At 44.0% G+C, this 22,906-nt stretch overlaps 1 protein-coding gene across 1 annotated transcript in view; it reads left to right on the top strand.

Moving 5' to 3' along the window:
* Window positions 1-22,906, top strand: part of COL14A1 (collagen type XIV alpha 1 chain) — a 233,071-nt gene that overhangs the window by 88,739 nt on the left and 121,426 nt on the right. Inside the window, 9 exon segments of the mRNA XM_070382861.1 lie at window positions 788-927; window positions 1,637-1,769; window positions 2,942-3,004; window positions 4,923-5,074; window positions 11,628-11,757; window positions 14,265-14,294; window positions 14,297-14,386; window positions 16,384-16,533; window positions 19,888-20,004. Of these exon segments, the coding sequence (XP_070238962.1) occupies window positions 788-927; window positions 1,637-1,769; window positions 2,942-3,004; window positions 4,923-5,074; window positions 11,628-11,757; window positions 14,265-14,294; window positions 14,297-14,386; window positions 16,384-16,533; window positions 19,888-20,004 (1,005 nt within the window).

Here is a 22,906-nt window from a genome sequence, read left to right as displayed (position 1 = left end):
CTGTACTAAGAAGAGAAGGTAATTTGGAAAGAGATAAGAAATAAAGGGGATTGTGAAATAATGTTCACAGAGAAGAGTTCAGTGATTTTGAAAAATCTCCCAAAGGCTAACTCTAGTTGGAATTCTCATGATATCCTGTCAAAGAGTTTTAAAACCTCTGATTTCAAATAATAAAAATCAATGAGTTACAATTCACTTTGGGTGTAATTAGATGTTATGGTCTTTGTTGCGTATCCCAGAAGCGTGTAAACAGTGTAATAGTGGATGTCTGATAAATGATATTTCAATTTGATGGCAGCCATATGTACAAAATTAGAAGGATGAATGTTCTTCTCTGGATTTAACTTATTACTAAAGAGTGATTCAGGCATGAGAGGTGATAAAGCTAGAAGTGACATTTCTCAGGCTTCTAAGGCATCATTTTATTAATTTCTTCAAAATACTTGGAAAAGTGTAACTTTGTAAAATAACAAATGTGGCACTCTGATTTTTTTATAATTAATGAAAAGAGCCAAATAGAGACTCCAAGAGTTCTGGAAAGTACTAAAAAACTGTAAAAGTCTGCTGTGTCTCCGGTCTCCCTAACTTACACTGTGGGTAAACGCTGGACACAGGAACGCGAGCCCACACTGGACTGATTGGCGCTTGCTTTCCCCGCTTCCACGTGCTTTCCTGAAACAAGGGATTCGCCAGAGCCTTCTCTACCTGGGGCCCCTGGTGGGCTGCTTGAGTTACGGGTCTCTTGCCGTCTCTGTTCCCTAACAGAATCTCCCCGCTTGGCTTACAGAGGAAGTTCCAGCCCAGCAGTACTTGGAAATTGACGAGGTGACGCCAGACAGCTTTCGAGTGAGCTGGCACCCGCTGTCGGCGGACGAGGGGCAGCACAAGCTGATGTGGATCCCAGTCTACGGGGGCAGCACCGAAGAAGTGAGTGGTCTGAGGTCGAAAAGTACTCCAGAGCGTCTTATCTGGCTTCCCTGGTAGCTCAGCGGTAAAGAATCCGCCTGCAGTGCGGGAAACGCGGGGTCGATCCCTGGGTCAGAAATATCCCCCAGAGAAGGAAATGGCAACCCACTCCAGCATTCTTTTCTGGAAAATCCCATGGACCGAGGAGCCTGGTGGCTACAGTCCACAGGGTCACAAAGAGTCGGACACAACTTACCGACTAAATAGCAACAACAACAATTTTATTAGGAAGCGAATGCCCAGTGCTGGCATTTGAGTTGGTTTTTGTATTAAAATACATTGAGAATCCCAGAAGGACTCAATACTTTGCATGACCTGGAGTTTTATAAATGTCAAATCATATGATTTTTCTAAGATCAAAACGCATTTTTTTTAGGGCTTTAGTTATAAGTGTTACATATTTCCAGTATCTTTGATTTTCATAAATGACACTTAATAAAACTTCTGAAATGCTGCTTTTGCAATATTAATCATTCCTTTGCTGAAAGAATTGAAAGGAAAAAAGGCTCTGGTTTGACTTTAAAATTGAACTCAGTGGCCCTGGAGTTCCTTATGCTTAGTTATTTTTTGCTTACACTTGGGATAGCATCTTTGCTTTTTATTATTTTTTCTTAACTTTCTCTTCTGTTATTCAAGTAAACCTGGTTGCTAAGGACCAAATACCTTTCAGGTTGTCCTTCAAGAAGACCAAGACTCATATGTTATCGAAGGCCTGGAGCCTGGCACTGAGTATGAAGTCTCCCTGCTGGCTGTACTGGACGACGGGAGTGAGAGTGAGGTTGTGACTGCTGTTGGGACCACACGTAAGTCTTAGTCAGGCCACGGTGAACTTCACCAGCTCCCACCATTTATTCTGACACCCTTTTCACCCTCCTGGGTTCCCTGCCCGTCAGCCTTACTCCTGGCTTCAGAAACTTTGTCCCTAGAATCCTTCACACATCTTCACCTTTAATGAAATCAGTGTGCAGAGCACCTTAGACTCTTGGTCTGTCATCATCTAAAGGCAGGGACCGTATCTGTATTGTGCACCATTACATCCCCAACACTTAACACAATTCGTGGCATATTTTAACTGTGCAATGAATACTTGTTGAATGGAGGAATGGGTGAATGGATGGAAGAATAAATGGATGGATGGATGGATGAAATAATTTATAACTGAATAAATGAGCAAATCAGATAAATGTAGGGCAGAAGTGTCTAGGAGTTTCTGGAAAATCCCAAGTTGATCTTGGTTCCAAGGATCTTGCACAAAATTCGCTTGCTGATTCATTCATCCCTTCATTTTTTAAATATGAGGTAATAACCACACGTTGTCTTTGATTGGGTTCCCTGGAGCCAGATTCTGAAATAGAAAATTGCATCCAGAAGGTTTGTTGAGAGTGTAGTCGGGAGATGCGTCTGTAAAGAAACAAGGATGAAAGGATAGGGAACAGGGAAAGGCTAAAACCGAGCCCTCAGGATATTCTGTTAGAAATTCTGCACCTGGCGTGGCCCTTCTGAGTGCTCCCAAATTGAGTCAAAGGGCTGGGTCTTTGTACTCCATGTCATTGGAGGTAGCCCATCCCCTGGCAGAGTCTGCAGTCTCAGACAAGGCAAGTCCAGGGGTCTGAGCCAGTATTCTAGAAGCTGCTGGATGAGCATGTTGACCTCAATAGCCCTTCTATCCTCTGGTTGCCCAGTGTGGATACAGAAATCGCAGATGCGCTTCTTATTGTCTGCCTTGCTGCTCCTGCTTGGCAGCCCCTTTACAGCTGCTTGATTTCCTTTAATCATCATGATTATGCCCCATTTCAAAGTGGATTTCACATTTTATAGATGTAATTTTCAATATGATGGCAGGTGTCTGTGATTAGAAACTTCTTCAGGTTATAGTTTCCTTGTCTGCCTTTTCTTTGAAAACTCTAAAATGCTATACACAAATATATAGAGTTATCATCATTAGAGAAGTTTAAAGTCATGAATACTTTTTTAGTTGACAGTTTTTGGACAGAACCACCTACGACCGAAGAAGCCCCTACCAGACCTGTGACATCAGGTAAGAGCAAACAGAAGCCCAAGTACCCGTAAGAAGAAGAGTTTGTTCTAAGCAGAAGTTATGTTATCCCAGTTTTATCTGATTTATATTATTGTTAGGAACGGGGCATGCAGGGTCAAATTTCACTCCTGTTAGAACTGTCCACCTCTTATCCTTGAGTGCTGATCGGTCTTCCAGTCCACGCATCGTTGTCCCCGTGGCGTTCTCTCTGTTTCCTGTCTTCATTTGGATTTCCATCTAATCGTTTAGAGGATGTTAGCGTGAGCAGCCCCAAGCAGTCTCTGCTCTGCTTTTGAGCTCAGTAACTCCTCCTGATGCTGTCTGTTGAGGATTGTTCCCGGGGGTGACTGAGACCTGGCTGTGTACCGTCTTACATCAGTTATTTCCTCTCTCAATCTAACTTCCCCTCCGTCACCATACAGCACCCAACTAGCTGTCGGAGTCAGCTAGATAGAAGCCTGATGAGGTTTATTTCCCGACTTAAAACGTTTCAGTGGATCTCCGTTATCATCCACGTATCCATCGTTCACGGATTCGCTCTTCAGTTCACCTTTTTACTGAGCCCTTCCTTACGCTCGCAATCTCTTTCCATAACCCCCGGAATGCTTCCTGGTGAGAGCCTGTTTCTCTTCCTGCCTTCAACCGTAGCGGTGTTTTTCGCGCTTTCCCGGTACCCTCCTGTCGTCTAGAGCGCCTCGTCCTGAAGGGGAGGCGCTGCGCTCTGCACCCACACCCCGGTCCCCTCCCGCAGTCTTGCCCAGGAAGGTCCTTCGTCTGCCTCCTCTGGGACGCGTCACTATTTCTGTCGCGTGTTAAGCATTTGTGTCTTAAAGGCCTGACACCGTCTAACATACAGGAAAAGTTCAGTGAGTGTTTGCTGAATGGCAGTAAGTGAATGAAGAGAGGAGTCAGTGGAGGTGGAGAGATCGGAAGGGAGTTAGCACGAGAGGGAGAAGAGGAGATGGGACAAATGAGAGCCGCCGCTGTGGGAGACGAGAGGAGACGGTCAGAGAGCGCAGGTGGAGGCGGAGACCCCAGAGGAGGGTAGCGTCCACGCGGGCTGAGCGCAGGTGGAGGCGCAGAGACCCGGAGGAAGGGTAGCGTCCACGTGGGCTGAGCGCAGATGGAGGCGGAGAGACCCCGGAGGAAGGGTAGCGTCCACTCAGGCTGAGCTCAGGTGGAGGCGGACAGACCCCGGAGGAAGGGTAGCGTCCATGCGGGCTGAGCACAGATGGAGGCGGAGAGATCCAGAGGAAGGTAGCATCCCCGCGGGCTGCGTGGATCGAGGCCGCCGCGGTGGGAGACGTGTGCTTTGAGTGACGGGTGTTAACACGAGGAACGGCCCGGGAGCGTTCCTGGGGTCCAGGGTTGAAGACTCTGTCTCCCAGGGCAGGGTGTGGGTTTGAGTCCTGGTTGGAGAACTAAGGTCCACATGCTGCGGCCAACATTGTTTAAGAAATCTAGCAATAAAAAGAGAAACAGGTGAGTAGGTTACGGGTGTGTGTGTCGGATGCTGCCTTGCACACCGAGCTCGGCCATGTGGGACCCTTACCCTGCTTCTCCCGCGCAGACTGACGAGAGTTCTCACTGTCGTGCCCCGCTCGGGGCTCCCCTTTTCGTTATCGAGACTGAGAGCTGCTCCCCGGTTCCCTTTACCAGTGTACACAAAGCGTGGGGGTTTTGAGGGGTCCACGGACTCACCTTGAAAGCATCTTTTAAACCCATTTTTATTTGCTGTTAATCGGGGTCCTAGCTCCCGGTTAACCACTGAAGCTGAGCAGTTCTTGTTTCGCCTGGGTCTGCATAACAGAGATATAATAAATGATGCTTGTTGCCATGTCCACAGATCACCTCTGTAGCTCATTTTGGAATAAGATGGATAAAAAGTTCTTTAAATCCCTGGTTGTGTCTATTCCAGTTTTCCGCACCGGAATCAGGAACCTGGTGGTAGATGCTGAGACCACTTCTAGCCTGCGGGTAGCCTGGGACATTTCAGACAGCAGTGTACAGCAGTTCAGGGTGACCTACCTGACTGCTCAAGGGGACCCAGCGGAAGAAGTGCTGGGAACGGTGTGTATCAACAGAGCTGATGAGCCCCTCTGCGTCTCCTGACTAACCAGGCCAGCGCGCTGTGAATGCAAGCTTTACGCTCATTTCTTCATCTCTCTGGAAACTAATGTTTTTGTTTGACCCACACTTGATGACTTTTCTCTCTCTGAAACTGACCATCTTTGTAACCTGCTCTAAATAGATAAAGCATCTGAACCTTCTTTACCCCTTTGCTTCTGTTGCCTTGACAACTTGCTAGAGCACAAAAATTGGATCATAAATAGTCCATTATACACTTGTCTCTGTGCATGTGTGTGCATACTTCTGATATATAAACTTTTAATATATAAACATATATATACACACATATATAATTTTTGATGGTGAGAATCTGATTAAAAGGTTCAGCAAAACATAGCTCAAAGGTCTTCTTTATGTAGTTGTAGTGTTCCTAATAAAATGCCCTCCATTAACAATTGGTTGTATTTTTCCCTGACACTGACTCTGTTTGAGCAGGTTTATAGTCATTTCTAATGTATTCTTAATCATGAGTGTCTTCATGAGGGATTTAGATTTTTGTGTGTTTTCTTTGTTTCATCTCTGTTTTTTTTTCTCTGTTGAAAACCTGGGTACCCTCTTTTTTAATTAAGAAATGAAGTGTTTTCGTTTTTAAAATTTTAAAAATCATATAATTTTTAAAGGTTACTTGCCATTTAGTTAGTACACAAAATTGGCTACATTCCTGTGTTGTACACTATATCCTTGAGCCTATCTTAAAAGCATGAGCAACATCATTATCCTTTCTTTCTCTTCCTCACTTATGAAGCCTTTGATGGCAAATTATTGTATTTTTATGATACATAAACAATTGTTGGAGCTCCAGATTCTTTCAGGAAAGTCCTTAATTTCGGGCTGATGGATGAATTGCCGTAAAACACAGTGATAACACAGTGGGCAATAAGCAGGTCCACTGTGAATGACCAGAAGGTCCATGGAATTGGTCTGGGGGCAGTTTTGGAAAGTTAATGGACACTTGAATAAAACAGGTTAAGTTATAAATTCACTCAGATTATAGATTTCAAATGATCCATGATTGGAACATACCAAAAAGCTAAAATTGTGCTTAACCATGGCGACTGAAGACATAATTTGGATGTTTCATTTTTTCCTGTTATTGTCCTCATATTTTAATCTAGTCCCTAAAATGAAGCCCATAAAAACTTCCCAGAGTGAGAGCTTTGTTTTTTGGTTTTTGTTTCTACTCTTTCCAAGAAACACATTAAGCTTCTTGCTAAATATTCCCACTAATTTGGAATGAGTAACAGTTTAATCTTGTGTGTGCACTTGTAAGCCATACAAGGTAAAATAATAATAATATTTACTTTGGATCGTCTCTAGATAATTTTCCCTTTGCTAGTTTCTTTCATTTCACACTGTTTATTTTGAAACACTTGGACACCTAGATGAAGGAAAAAAAGATCAAATGTCTTCAACACATATGTGCCCCAGTTAAACAAACGTGTAATAAAATGAAAAATATTTGATAAAATGTGATGGTAATTATTTACTGTGCAGAAGTGTGTTTGCTATGCAAAAGAAAGTATTTTAGAATTTTTTAACTATCAAGACCCTTTGGTGAATTCCAATGAAATTGAATTTGTGCACTCTTTATTTACAGACATATTTTCTGGGACTCTACTGGGGAGTAATTGAGAATTTATATCTGTGTTTTATGAAACATTACTGCTATATAAATGTAATATATTATTGGAGACAGGAAGTGTGTGCATTTAGATTATAAAACAAAGGTATGTCAGGCACTTGAACTATATTATTAATAGCTCCCACCTACCAAATGAATATCTTAAATATTTTCTTTTTTTAAATTTTTTAAAGTATAATTGATTTACAGTGTTGTGCGGGTTTTTGCTCTGCCGCAGAGTGATTCAGTCACACACACACACACTCTTTTTGTCATGGTTTATCCCCCCTGTGCTGTACAGAGGGACCTTGTTTATCCATCTTGTATGTGACAGCTTACTGTCACATGAGGCTAACTCCAGCCTCAGCTCGACCCCTCCCTCATCCCTGCCCCCTGACAACCACAAGGTCTGTTCTCTGCGTCTGTGAGACTGTTCACGTTAGGTGAGTAAGTCCAGCCAAATGAATGATTAAAATAATGAGGCTGACAGGGAAAGACAGAGGGCTTAAACATGTTACAAATGTGGGAAAGGAAATGTGTCCGGATAGGAGAAACGCCTCTTACCATCTTTCCAAATCTTCTTTAGCTATAAAACCTTATTAAATTTATCCAAGGAAATGCCAAGATAAAGTACCAAAGTTGGAGAATAGTATAGATCTATGGTAAACCAAATTCAAGCTTTAATATATATAAAACAAGGGGAATTAACTTTACTTTTCCAATTGAGGTTAAGTGAAATATTTCTATATTTTCTAAGCATAATCAAATCTACGAAATATTCCCAATAAAAAGCTTTCAAACCCTTAGAAAGTAAAACTCCCTGTCAAATATTTCATAAAGACTGACTTTCAGCTCTGCTAAGAAATGGAGCCATGACAGTGACCTTGCCCTGAGCTTTCTTGGCAGTGGAGGGAGGTCTCACATGTCTTTATTTGTGAAAGGCTGACCAGGATTCCAGACTTTTCTGGATCCTACCCGAAAAATCTAAAACTGTGCACTGAATTTTAAGTTGCAGGAAATATTCTAGAGCAGGGATAGTCAGAATGTAGATCAGTCTCCTACAAGATAAGCTTGATATTAACATTAAGTTTTTAAAAACATTTATAGCAATTTGACATTGCTGGAATATTCAAGAATATGATCATATGTTTTAGCAATTTTGTTTTATTATATTTTATAAGAATACTGATCTTCAGGGGTTGGAATTAAAACAACAGCACCAACCCCACCTAATCCTTCACCATAGAAAGCATGATAATCACTTTATAGAAACAGAACTTTCTAAGACAGCAGCAAAATGAGACATGGGGAATCCTCTGTCTACAGTGGGAACCTCTTGCTGGATGAGATCCAGTTCTGAAGAGCTTTGAGCAATAACGGAGCTAGACATGGAGTAGCGCATTTGAAAAATTAAAAACGTGACGTTTACTGGTTAGATTTGCATCTCATTTAACCATGAGTGTCTTTTATAGAATTGTTTCATAAACAAAACCATCATCTGCTATGACCTGTAGCATGTGTTTTTAATGGGTGCCCATCTCTTTAAAATAGTTTTACTGAAGTATAGTTGGTTTACAATGTTGTATTAGTTTCAGCGTACAGCAAAAGGATGTGGTTACGCATGTACATATGTCCATTCCTTTTCAGATTCTTTTCCTGTACAGATTGTTACAGAATGCTAAGTAAAGTTCCCTGTGCTATACTGTAGGTCCTTGTGGGTTATCTATTTTATATACAGTAGTGTGTGTATGTTAATCTCAGGTTCCTAATTTGTCTCCCCCACCACGTTTCCCTTTTGGTAACTATAAGTTTGTTTTCAAAATCTGTGAGCCTTTTCGGTTTGTAAATAAGACAATATATATCATTTTTAAAATTAGATTCCACATATGCGTGATATCATATGATATTTGTCTTTCTCTGTCTGACTTACTTCACTCAGTATGATAGATAATCTCTAGGTCCATCCAGACTGTTGCAAATGGGGTCGTTTTCATGGCTGAGTGATGTTCCTTTGAGTATACGCACCACGTCTTCTTTATCCATTCCTCCGTCAGTGGCCGTTTAGGCTGCTTCCATGGCCTGGCTGTTGTAAATGGTGCTGCGGTGAGCACTGGGGTACATGTATCTTTTCAAATTGTGGTTTTCTCCGGGTATATGCTCAGGAGTAGGATTGCTGGCAATGGCACCCCACTCCAGTACTCTTGCCTGGAAAGTCCCATGGACGGAGGAGCCTGGAGAGCTGCAGTCCATGGGGTCGCTAAGACTCGAACACGACTGAGCGACTTCACTTTCGCTTTTCGCTTTCATGCATTGGAGGAGGAAATGGCAACCCACTCCAGTGTTCTTGCCTGGAGAATCTCAGGGACAGGGGAGCCTGGTGGGCTGCTGTCTATGGGGTCACATGGAGTTAGGGTTAGGGCACAACTGAAGCGACTTAGCAGCAGCCGCAGCAGCAGGATTGCTGGATCATATGGTAGTTCTATTTTAGTTTGTTAAGGAAGCTCCAGACTGTTCTTCATAGAGAACAAATTTACATCCCATCAACAGTGCAGAAGCGTTCCCTTTGCTCTGCACCCTCTCCAGCATTTATTGTTTATAGATTTATGATGATGTCCATTCTGACCGGCAGTGTGGGGTGATACCTAATTGTCATTTTGATTTGCATTTCTCTAATAATTAGGGATGTTGAGCATCTTTTTATGTGCTTCTTGGCCATCCATATGTCATTTTTGGAGAAATGTCTGTTTAGATCTTCTGAGTGGGTGCTCATCTTTACCTTGCTTTGTGCAAACAAGCAGAGGCCCAGTAGAAGGGACTTTGCATACCCAAGAGAAGGTTTATGTTTTATTCTTGGGAGTGAGTATCATGAGGACAAAGAGGTTTTCATAGTACAGTCAGCTGGAACAGAGGGCAGTGGTTAAAAAAGGGCTCAGAGCAGATATTCAGGATTTCAATATGGCCTTTTTGTGTGTGGGTGTTCCGTTGCTCAGTTGTGTCCAACTCTTGGCAGTGCTATGGACTGTAGCCTGCCAGGCTCCTCTGTCCATGGGATTCTCCAGGCAAGAATACTGGAATGGGTTGCCATTCCCTTCTCCAGAGGTCTTCCTGACCCAGCGATGGAACTTGCATCTCCTGCACTGCAGGCAGATTCTTTACCACTGAGCCACCTGGGAAGCCCATGGCTTTTTTTTTTTACCCAATAGCTATATGAGTCTCAGTTTCCTCATCTATAAAATAAGAGTAATGATACTTCTTACCTCAAAATGCTGTGGTGAAGAGTGAGTTACTGCAATTGGATACTTAGAGCAGTACTTGGCAGATAATAACAGCTAGCTAAATGAGCACTATTGCTATAAACCCCAGAAACTGCTGCCTGGCAGGTTAAACGAGCCCTGCAGGACGGCCCCACAGCTTCCAGTGCCCTGCAGGCCACATCTGATTGGTCCCAAGTCCGTGTGCTTCTCAGTTTGAGAGGTGACCTTATATAAGGAGCACCAGCATGGGTGGGTAGATAGGCACACAGCTTGGAGTCAAAGCGCAGGCTCTGGGCTCCAGAGGGTTATATAGAAAAGAAATGCCCTAAAGGAAGCTACATGGTGGATGAGACCAGACAGGACAACTGCGATTCTTTTTTAACGTCTTCTTAATGCAGGGTTATCCAACTCCTTCTAGAGTAAAGCAGAGCTCCTTGTGTAAAATCTCCCTCCTAGGACTGCATCAGTACCACCCTGGATATTCAATGTCATTCCATATGAGGAGCAAAATCATATTGCTTTAGTATAAATCACCTAATGCAGACTTCCTCTCTTTATATTAACCCCCTACCCCGGCTGCTTTTAGAGCTTAGCAATGTCTTAGCGACAGCTGCTTCTGAGTTCAACTCGAGGCTTTCTAGGGCTTATTCCATGATGTATAGGTTCCTTCCCTCATCCAGAAGTAGACAGCACGCCCTCTGCCTGCTGGCTTTTTACCCAGCTCTTGAATCCAAAACCAGCTCCAGCTGTCCCAGTCTTGTGACTCCCTGAAACTAGTTTGGGTCAGTTCTTACATCCTAGCATTTTTTTCCAGCCATGATGAAGTCTTTCAAATGGCCCAGAAATGTGCCAGCATCTAACTGCTGAAGCCTGGGGAGAATGTTTTGTGGCCTTAGTATTAAGAACATGTGGCTTTTCTGGTCCATATGTTCTTTTAGGGATGGCAGGATTCGCTACACGGAATGTGGCACCAGTGTGTGGGTGGTGTCCACCCCACTGCTGGATTTTAGTTTCTGCAGACTTTAGAGTCAGAGGAATGGTGATTTCAGATTGAGGAAGACCTCTCCTTTCAGAAGTAAAAGAAACTGCAACCTTTCTTAGTGTCACCGGTAAATATCTTTTGGCTCGGAAATCTGGGATTTAACGTGTGGTTGTGGTGTTCTTGGCTAGCATCCACCCTGAAATACTGGGATCAGATGATCTCTGAACAGGGAGAAATGGAAGGCTGACTTTTCAAGAGGATATTTAAGTATAAGCAAATATGCCGTGCAGGCTGTGTTATAGAATGAACACTCCTAAGCCATAAACACCTGCTTTGCAAAGAGGCGATCGTTTTTTCTTCTGGCTGCTTTACAAATGCTGAAAAGATGTTGAGAGAAGGCTGTTCCTGAGTGCTCAAGCTTCACATCTAAGCCTTCTGCTTTAGTGATTAGAAGCTGAGGGCTGCTCTGAGGGGAGCTGCAGAGAGAAGTGCTTTCGCATGGATGTCTTCCTCTTGTCAGCCTCAAGCACATCTCCCTGCTTCTGATTATTTCAAAGTGCCTCAAGTCCTCCTCTTTAGTGGACCAGCCGGAACGCAAGTCTGACCAACACCATGGTCCTTTGCTTTTGTCTTCAGATTATGGTGCCTGGAAGCCAGAACACTCTCCTTCTGAAGAATCTGCTCTCTGAGACTGAGTACAAGGTCACAGTGACGCCCATCTATGATGACGGAGAAGGGGTCAGTGTCTCTGCCCCTGGAAAGACCTGTGAGTGAAGCCTCCCCCTGGGGTTGCTCGATGTCCTCTGTAATGCACCCAGCAGCTGCAGCGTAGGGGGTGGAAATGGTCTGGAAGTGTCAGTCGCTCACGTGTGTCCTACTCTTTGCCACCCCATGGACTGTGGCCCACCAGGCTCCTCTGTCCATGGAATTCTCCAGGCGAGAATCCTGGAGTGGGTAGCCTTTCCATTCTCCAGGGGACCTTCCTGACTCAGGGACTTCACCTGGGTCCCCTGCATTGCGGGTGGATTCATTACCATCTGAGCTACCAGGGAAGCCCCAAAACTGGTATAGATCTTATTTAAAAAGCAGAAGTAGAGACACAGACCTCAAGAGGACAAACGCATGGATTCCAAGGCGAGAAGGCAGGGGTGGGATGAGCAGGGAGGCTGGGCGTGACATATGCACACTGCCATGTATACAGCAGGCAACGTGGACCTGCTGCAGAGCTCGGGGCCTCTGCCCAGGCTCCGTGGTGGCCTAAGTGGGGAGGAAATCCAAAGAAAGTGGGGATGTGTGTGTGCTGTGTACACACGGCCGGTCCACTTTGCGTACAGCAGACTGACACAGCAGTGTAAAGCACCTCTCCTCCAATAAAAAAGAAGAGAAAAGGGGATTTGGAGAGAGAAAGTCTGCTTGGATTCTGTCTTCACACATTGAAGCTGTGTGACTTCGGGCAAATCGCTTCACTGCTCTTGGGTTCCGTTCTCTTGTCTCTAAAACCTAAGACTTGAATCATAGCTGCATCTCCCTCCTCCAGCGTCTGATCATCCCCAGTGCTGCGAGTCTCTCAGAGGCCCATCCGGGCCCATGCACGCCCCTCACCTAACTGCTCACCCAGCACGTCACACCTGCTCACCCGAGCGCACGCCCACGTCTTCCTGCCCTCTTTCCCGGATGCTGTGCTCTCTTCACAGCAGCGGAGAAGCTGGAAAATCTAGATGGTCTCATGTCTCCCCTCTGTTCCAAGCCACCTGATGGCTCCCCGTGGTACTCAGCATAAACTCTGAGATCTGTGCAGGGGCCCTTCAGGCCGAGGTGACCTGGACCCTCCTGAGCTCGCCCCCAGCCAGCCCGCCTTCCCTGCCCTTCCTTGGCTTTCTAAAGCTTGGCTCAGCCTTAGAAATTGACTCGAGCCACAGCTGCCAGGCTGAATATCCTTTCCCAGAGGTTTGCATTTCTGACTTCTTGTCATTTTGGTCTCGGCTCGACGCCACCGACTCAGGCTTCTCTGACCACTCGGGCAAAGCACTCCGCGTCTTCTCTCATGTTGTCCTGGGTTCCGCGTCTTCTCTCATGTTGTCCTGGGTTCCGCGTCTTCTCTCATGTTGTCCTGGGCTCCGCGTCTTCTCTCATGTTGTCCTGGGTTTCTGTTGGTCCTGTTTTGGTTTTGGCCCTGTCTCAGCACAGACTTGGGTGTAAAATAGGCTTAAGGATGTCTTGTGCAGCACGAGGAATACAGCCACCGTTCTGTCATAATGTAAATGGAAAATAACCTTTAAAAACTGTATACAATTTGTTTAAATGTTTGATTTGCATAATTTATAAAAGGGTTCCATGATGAACACGCATATATACTCAAACAAATAAAAACTTTTAAAGGCTATTACTATGGAAATACCATCTATACAATAAAGTTATTTCAAAGGGTGTTCTTTGAAATAATTTTGAGTGGTCCACTTATTTTAAGCAGTGGTTAACACAACTAAATTTTGTCAGCAACAGAGTAATAATGATAATATCCATCAACATGCATAATAGTTTACAAAGATCCTTCATGCAAATAGCTCTCCTGTTTTGATAAAAAATTGATGAATGATGATTAAAATTTCACAGAATATAGGCAATATGAAAGTGTGAAAGCGTTAGTCGCTCAGTCGTGTCTGACTCTTTCCAATCCGTGGACTATAGCCTGCCAGGCTCCTCTGTCCATGGGATTCTCCAGGCAAGAATACTGGAGTGTGTTGCCATTACCTACTCCAGGGGAATCTTCCCAACCCAGGAATTGAACCTGGGTCTCCTGTATTGCAGGCAGATTCTCTGCTGTCTGAACCACCAGATATGGTTCAGAACCCCTAATATGAAGATGAAAGAAAAAAAAAAAAGTCTTACCTCTAAGAATTGCTATCACTACTATTAATCTAATCATCCTGGATATGATAGTGTGACAGAGAGACGTGTGACAGAAATGTTTTCATAAACACTTCTCACTTCAATATTGCTTTAAAGTAACTGAAGAAAATGGAGCCAAATTTCATTGAGTGAAGAGCTGCTCTTCAGATAAAAGTGTTTTACCACAAGAGCAATTATCTTCTACTATTTAATACTTAACATTCCCATGGATTCTCTAAGTTTTCTTACTGTTTACTTCAGTGCATTTTCCCTTGTAAGTATTTTTAAGCTGTGGGGAAATCCATTAGACTCTATTAACCAAAAGGTAGGTTGTAAAGATGGAAACCACATTAAACCATTTTTTGCATTTTCCCTCCTGCCCAGTGCCACCCTCTGGTCCCCAAAACTTACGGGTTTGGAAGAATGGTATAACAGATTGCGCATTGCGTGGGACCCCCCGTCTTCCCCAGTTAAGGGCTATAGGATTGTCTACAAACCTGTCAGTGGTAAGTCATGCTTTTTAAAAATATAATCTTCAAAGATAGGTTATTTTTGTTTTTACTTTCCATCACTGGTTTTAAGAAATGGGAAGAGTCTCTTCCCTTTTATGAAAAAAAAAAGAAAAATGTGTTGAAGTTACCACCTCACCTAAAAAACAGCTGGTATGTAATAAGCAGAATATATACTTGGTCTACAGTTGACCTTTGCCCACCCCAGACAAGGAGCCAGCCAAAGCAGACTTTGACTCCTTAGCAATAAGAAGCTTCTGTGGCTTGATGGATATATAAGCTCTAAACATTTAGACTCTCCGATTTCTTATTCCTCTTCTACCTCTTACTTCTTGGATTAGTTAGAGAAAGTCCATTTACCAACTTCTCAGTCTCCTCATTCTGGAAACTGTATTAAGGTATTTGTTCTTCAGTCACTAAGTCATGTCCAACTCTTTGCGACCCCATGGACCGCAGCACGCCAGGCCTCCCTGTTCTTCACTATCTCCTGGAGCTTGCTCAAACTCATGTCCATTGAGTTGATGATGCCATCCAACCATCTCTTCCTCTGTTACCCGCTTCTCCTCCTGCCCTCAGTTTGAAAGCATCAGTTTTTTGGTGCTCAGCCTTCTTTATGGCCCAACTCTCACATCAGTACATGACTACTGGAAAAACCATAACTTTGACTATACGGACCTTTGTCAACAAAGTGATATCTCTGCCTTTTAATATGGTGTGTAGGTTTGTCATAGCTTTTTAAAAAATATTAATTTATTTATTTTGATTGGAGGCTAATTACAATATTGTAGTGGTTTTTGCCACACACTGACATGAGTCAGCCACGGTACACATAGCATAGCTTTCTGAAAACTGTGGCAAGGTATAAAATTCATCAGGTTGAGGAAAACTTAAAAATCATCCTATGGGTCAGTAAAAACCTTTCTGCCCTCGAAAGCACTATGAGTCTCAATTTGTGTAGGACATGCTGCTGCTGCTGCTGCTAAGTCGCTTCAGTCGTGTCCAACTCTGTGCGACCCCAGAGACAGCAGCCCACCAGGCTCTGCCATCCCTGGGATTCTCCAGGCAAGAACACTGGAGTGGGTTGCCATTTCCTTCTCCAATACATGAAAGTGAAAAGTGAAAGTGAAGTCACTCAGTAAGTGTCCGACTCTTCATGACCCCATGGACTGCAGCCCACCAGGCTCCTGCACCCATGGGATTCTCCAGGCAAGAGTACTGGAGTGGGGTGCCATTGCCTTCTCCTATATATGACATAGCACAGAATATTTTTCCTGATCAATCAAAGATTCCACTGGGTTGGAACAGAGGTGAAAATGTAAAAGCCCAAAGAAGGCAGATGGTCAAGGGCCTGGGAGGAGGAGTGTCATCTGTGTGACCTTAAACAGCAGAAGAGGGGCTATGGAGCCCATACTGATAGCGTATATGGTTGTCCTTATGCGGCGAGGTGTGGCATAGTGTCCATGACAAAGTGGCCGCTAGGGCAACTTAATGCCTTCAGGGGACAAAGCTGGTGTCTGAGGTGGGCTAACCCAAAATGACTCCTGTTTCATCACGCACCCCAAAGCCCGTGACATCCTGGCGGCTCCACTGTGAAGGCCTCACAGTATGGTGGACGGTGAGGTGAACCAGTTTCTTTGGGTAGCTCTAGGGAAAGAACTATATTTAAGAAAAGGACTAGATGCCTTGAAGGAGCCCGAGCCTGGGAGTCAGGTGGGTGGGTAAGTCTTGGAGCGTAACGGGGCTAGATCCAAGCCGCACTCTGTGAGTGTCTCCTGGGCAATCTGAAGCACAGTGGAATATGTCAATCAGTTCAGAAGTGTCTCTGGGAGTCAGGTGGGTGGGTAAGTCTTGGAGCGTAACGGGGCTAGATCCAAGCCACACTCTGTGAGTGTCTCCTGGGCAATCTGAAGCACAGTGGAATATGTCAATCAGTTCAGAAGTGTCTCTCGTTTTCCCTATTCTGTGGCAACTGAAATACACTCTTTCTCCTTTAGTTGCTGGCCCAACCCTGGAAACGTTCGTGGGAGCTAACATTAACACCATCCTCATCACAAACCTGCTCAGCGGAATGGACTACAATGTGAAAATATTCGCGTCCCAGGCCTCGGGTTTCAGCGACGCTCTGACCGGCGTGGTGAAAACACGTAAGGCTGGCCGCTGCCGCGCGTGGTTCTGCACTTTGTTTTTCTCTGTAACTTAAGCCCTGCAGCAGCTCAGCAGTCGGTGTCTCTTTTCTCCAGTGTTGCCTTTTCTGGATGGTGCCTCATGGAAAGAAAGGTGTGCTCCCTACTCAGGGCTGTGGTTCAGAGTCCTAGTTGGCAGGCAGGATGTCAGAAGCCGGCGTTCAAACATACTTGATGGTGGCGGATGGGATTTCCTTCTGGAAAGTCTTTGTTGGTATTTTTCAAATTAGGTGAAATTTTCCATCCAACCCATATAACCTGATGTGGTCAAAGCCGGTCCAAGCTGAGCCAGGGGAAACTTGCCTTTGTCAAAGCCTTTGCCCCTCTCCACCCTCTCACTCCGTCCGTTAAAGATACTTGCACCACTCGAAAGCCTTCCTTCTCTGTCTTTTAAGGGCTTGCATGCTGTCTGCACAGCATCTGGGACTTCTCCTTGGCACACATCACTCACAGACACCCGTGGCATAATACAGTGTTTTCCAGACTCCGGCACGTATGTGCCATATTCCTGCTGTTTCTTATGCTTCCACACCATCTGTTTAATATATTTCTTTAAATCAACTTACAGTTTCTTTTTGTTTTTACTTAAGTGCTTTCAAAAACCACATAATAACTCTCAACAGAAAACCAGTCTTTTTAATACACGTCGCTTCCCTGGTGGCTCAACTGGTAAAGGATCTGCTTGCTATGCAGGAGACCCCGGTTCGATTCCTGGGTCGGGAAGATCCCCTGGAGGAGGAAAAGGCTGCCCACTTTTTCTCTGGCCTGGAGAATTCCATGGATCGTATATTCCATGGGGTCGCAATCAAGTTGGACACGACCAAGTGACTTTCACTTTCACTTTAATACACATTAAAGGTAATACATAAATGACCAAAATAAAAATGGTTTGGCTGTCGGATGACTGAAATTACCCCTAGTGTTATCAACAGCACATGGCCCACACTCGAGGATGTTAGTCATGGTATAATCAGAAGTGTAAACCGTAAATCTTCTTATTAGCTAAGGCCTTGAGCAAATAACCTCTCACCTCTCTGAGCCCACATTTTCTCAACCCTAAAATGAAGATATAATATTAATAGTAATAACTGTTTATAGACTGTTTGGGAAGACTAAAGATATAACATACAAAGGATCTACTGTATGGCAAGCACTCGACAAATAACCACTTTTATCATTGTGATGACTGCGCTTTGTGAATTTGGGTCATCTCTCACTCTGGTTGCTAATCAAAAAATTATTCCAACGAAAGGAATTTTGTAAGTATGAGGCATATATTGGACCAAACCCCAGGCCACCTGTGTCTGGCCACCTGTGTTTATATAGGGGCTCAGTTCAGTTCAGCTCCTCAATCGTGTCTGACTCTTTTCGACCCCATGAATCGCAGCACGCCAGGCCTCCCTGTCCATCACCAACTCCCGGAGTTCACTGAGACTCACGTCATCGAGTCGGTGATGCCATCCAGCCATCTCAGCCTCTGTCCCACCAACTCCCGGAGTTCACTGAGACTCACGTCATCGAGTCGGTGACGCCATCCAGCCATCTCAGCCTCCGTTGTCCCCTGCTCTGCCCTTTCATTAGAGGAAGCTTTCTGAATTCTTTTTTATGGAAATCTTTAAAATTAAATATGGGATCCATTTAGTCTCAAAAGAAACAGTGTCTCTCTTCAACAGGACTCGGAAGCCTTTGGCATACAGCTCTGATCTCGGACTTGGCAATTGAAATGATAGTGTTGTAGGTTCTAGGAAGTGAAAGTGTCAGTTGCTCAGTCGTGTCCGACTCTTTGTGACCCCACGGACTGCAGCCTTCCAGGCTCCTCTGTCCATCTTCAGGCCAGAACGCTGGAGTGGGGTGCCATTCCCTTCTCCAGGGCATCTTCCCGGCCCAGGGATGGAGCCGCTGCAGGCGGCTTCTTCACCCTCTGAGCCCCCAGGGAAGCCTCCAGGGATTCCGTGAGCTGTGCCCCCTCGCCGCCCAGCAGCCTTGCTCAAGCCCCGTGAGTCCCCTGTGTGTTGCCCACCTTCATCGCCTCCCGCTAGTTCGTCCTCCTCTTCTCGCCAGATGCCTGTCTGAGCCAGTCCTCCTGTCCCTGATTCTCTTTCTCTCTCTTCTTACTCTCTCTCGTCTCTCTGTCCTCTTTTCTCGGCTCCCCTCCTTCTGTTTCATCCGTCTTCTCTTCTTTAATAAATGTGAGTATTCCAAATGTATTTTAAAATAATGAAAGTATTGAATTGTTTTATCATCTATCCTTAAGGTAAAAATTAGATTGGCTTGCTTTCTCTCTTTCTCCCAAGAATAATAAAACCCTGTAAAATGGAAAATAAATTGATTCACGGTATTTTTAAAATTTAGTGTGGGTATATAAGTCATTATTGGTTTCCTTTTTTTGAGAGGATTGTTTCATTGCCTTAGGAAAAATGGTCTTCCTTTGCTGATCAACAAAAAGGAACAATGTCATGATGCAAATTGTTACTAGTCCAGATTATTTTTACCATCTTAAAAAATGATTTTAAGCTATTTTTAAATTTTATGAAGTGACTGAAAGAGAAGTACAAGAGAATGATGTGGATGAAGGCAGAGGTCATTAGAAAAAGTAAACATTATTAATTTTCTGCTTTTTCTGCTTGGATCTAAGTGGTAAACACTGAATCCTTAGTCCTCAATTGGAGAAACAGTATTTTTACTGCTTCTTCAAATAAACTCCCTGTGAATGACTTTTGTATATAACTGTGTTTATTCTAAGATGAATAAGAATTCGTGTATTTTTAATCATTTTTTGTTTTCTGTGTTCAATTTTTCCTTTTTAAATTTTCAGAAGTTTGCTCACTCTCATTCAGTCGTGTTTTGAGGGCCAGCCGGTGTGAGCTGCTCCTGTTTGAGTAATTTCTCTTTTGTCCTCTTTGCTCCTCCCTTTTGTTTAAACCATGGCTTTCTTTCAGTAGTTGAGTATATATTGTGTTTAACATTTTTGTTATGAAAGTATTATATATTAATTGTGGAATATTTTGAAAGCATAAACTAATGAAGAGGGAAGATTTAAAATCACCCATAATTTCACCATCCATCACAACTGGCTTTTTCCAGACATATATTTTCTTTTTTTTTTTTACAGGGAACAGACAAACCCTATCATACATCACATTCTGCAACTGCTTTTTAAAGTCATAAAATCGCTGTCCTTTGTGTAACTTGGTGGGTTTCCTACTGCTGGCTGTGGAACCTTGAATTCAGATTCTGCCAGAGTTGACTTCGGACTTGGGGGTGACTGTGGCGCTGTCTGCAGCGTGACCGAGTCGTGTTTCTGTTTCACTGCAGTGTTTCTGGGCGTGACCGACCTTCAGGCAGACGAGGTCCAAACGACCAGCTTGTGTGCCCGCTGGCAGGTGCAGCGCCACGCCACCGCCTACAGGGTTGTCCTGGAGTCCCGCCAGGGTGAGTGTGACCGTCACCCACGCTTCTGTCATGCGCTCGTGTGCTCTGTGCAAGTTACCGTGGATGACACACGACGAACTTAGACACACGCATTCTGCTTGAGGAGGCAACGTTACGTTGCGAATCCTGCAGGACGTAGAGTCAGGAGGGCTGGTTAAGCCAATTATGTGATCTCTCCAAGTCTCCATTTTCCCATTTACGGATAATAGGTAGAACCGTAGTGTGGATCTTGGGGCATTCTGTGGGGATTGAGCTGAGATAATCTGTGTGAAATATTTGCAGCCGTGCTTTGTGCATATTAAACACCCAGGAAATGCGGCTGCTGTGGTGGTGGGAGCTGCTTAGGAAGGCTCATAACATGCCTTAAACTGCACGGAGCTGTTGTTCGGTCTTTATCTGGGTTTACTTCAGTGTTTCTCTCAGTGATTTTTTTTTACTTTTGGGGAGAACTGATAAGCAGCAAACTCATTCAGGAGATGAAGTGATGCATCTGTGCTATCCATGGGCAGTACATTAGCATCATGGCTCTCAAGTTCATCTACAGTTTGGGATTTGGCTTCAAAGGTGAAACTCTTAAAATGTCTGCTTATTTTTACTAAAAGTATCAAGAACAATAACAAAAGATGGATTCCCCAAGAATGAATTTCCAGGAACTGTTAATCTTGCTTTGTCATTATCAGCATGAATAATATTCAGAAGACGGGATCAAACAATGAAAATTTCTTTGATCAGATTTGCATTGTCAGTAGGAAAGATCGTGTTGTTGTTTGGGGGGCAGGGACAGAGCCAACATTATAGAATTCCAGATGGCATTTTCTAACCTTTCAAATTTGCTGATAAAGTCATTCATTTTAAACCAATTGATTAGCTCATGGCTGCTGGCAGGCTCTCCTCCAGCCGCTGCGGGCGGAGGCCGCTGCCCAGGTGCGTGGGCCTCTTGCGGTGGCGTCTCTCATGAAGCGCAGACTTGGCACTCGGGCTTCGGGACGTGCAGCGTGGGCTCAGTGGTTGTGGTTCATGGGCTTAGAAGCCCCGCTGCACGAGGAATCTTCCCAGACCAGGGGTCAAACCCGTGTGCCCGTCACTGGCAGGTGGATTCTTACCCACAGGACCACCAGGGAGTCCTCGTGATTGTTACTGTTTTTTTATGTCTGGATAAATGATAAATGGTTTCCTCACTTAAAAAAGCAGAAAGGGCTAATTTTTCAGGTGTGGATGGGACTTGTCTTTAGTTAGTAGCACACATCCCTGGCTATAACTACATTTAAAATGCAGAAATCTCACTTTTAATCTAATCCAGGAAGTGGAAAGCATAGTTTAGTAAGGTACTGAGAGTTTAGTAGAGTGCTGGAAATGAGCTAAAAATACAAGATAGAATATTAGAAACACAAGAAGAGATTTCTGCCAACACTGACCAAGGCTTTGTCTCCACAGGCTTGCTAATAAGCCACTAATTCCTTAATTCCCAGCGTGTGATCCTGTAAAGGTCTCTTTAGCCAGACATTGGCTAAGCATATGGGAGTGGCTTTAATCTGCAATAAACATTGAATAAGGAAAAGTCAGGACAAATCACTTGGATTTTGTGGTGGTTTTGTGGGATGCTTAACCTGGAATGTTAGGTCCAGGAATCAAAGCAAACTGGAAGTGGTCAAACAGGAGATGGCAAGAGTGAACGTCGACATTCTAGGAATCAGCGAACTAAGATGGACTGGAATGGGTGAATTTAACTCAGATGACCATTATATCTACTACTGTGGGCAGGGATCCCTTAGAAGAAATGGAGTAACCCTCATAGTCAACAAAAGGGTCTAAAATGCTGTTCAGTTCAGTTCAGTTGCTCAGTCGTGTCCGACTCTTTGTGACCTCATGGACTGCAGCACGCCAGGCCTCCCTGTCCATCACCAACTCCTGGAGTTTACATGAGTACTTGAATGAAATTTAAAAAATAACAAAATGATCTCTGTTTGTTTCCAAGGCAAACTATTCAATATCACAGTAATTTGTCTATGCTCTGATCAATAACGCTGAAGAAGCTGAAGTTGAACGGTTCTATGAAGACCTATAAGACCTTCTAGAAACCAACACTGAAAAAAGATATCCTCTTCATTATCAGGTACTGGAATGCAAAGCAAGCAGTCAAGAGCTACCTGGAGTAACAGGCAAATTTGGCCTTGGAGTACAGAATGAAGCAGGCAAAGACTAATAGAGTTTTGCCAAGAGAATGCACTGGTCATAGCAAACACCCTCATCCAACAACACAAGAGAAGACTCTACACATGGACATCACCAGATGGCCAATACCAAAATCAGATTGATTATATTCTTTGTAGCCAAAGATGGAGAAGCTCTATACAGTCAGCAAAAACAAGACTGGGAGCTGACTGTGGCTCACATCATGAACTCCTTATTGCCAAGTTCAGACTTAAATTGAAGAAAGTAGGGAAAACAACTAGACCATTCACATATGACCTAAATCAAATCCCTTATGATTATACAGTGGAAGTGACAAATAGATTCAAGGGTTTGATCTGATAGACAGAGTGCTTGATGAACTATGGACAGAGATTTGTGACATTGTACAGGAGGCAGGGATCAAGACCATCCCCAAGAAAAAGAGATGCAAAAAGGCAAGATGGCTGTCTGAAGAGGCGTTATAAGTAGCTGCAAAAAGAAGAGACGCTAAAGGCAAAGGAGAGAAGGAAAGATACACCCATTTGAATGCAGAATAGCAAGGAGAGATAAGAAAGCCTTCCTCAGCGATCAATGCAAAGAAACAGAGGAAAACAACAGAATGGGAAAGACTAGAGATCTCGTCAAGAAAATTAGAGATACCAACATTTCATACAAAGATGGGCACAATAAAGGACAGAAATGGTATGGACCTAACAGAAGCAGAAGATAT

This window comes from Bos mutus, chromosome 14 (assembly GCF_027580195.1).
Source record: "Bos mutus isolate GX-2022 chromosome 14, NWIPB_WYAK_1.1, whole genome shotgun sequence".
Taxonomy (NCBI): Eukaryota; Metazoa; Chordata; class Mammalia; order Artiodactyla; family Bovidae; genus Bos; species Bos mutus.
This window is presented reverse-complemented; position numbering and strand designations above follow the sequence as displayed.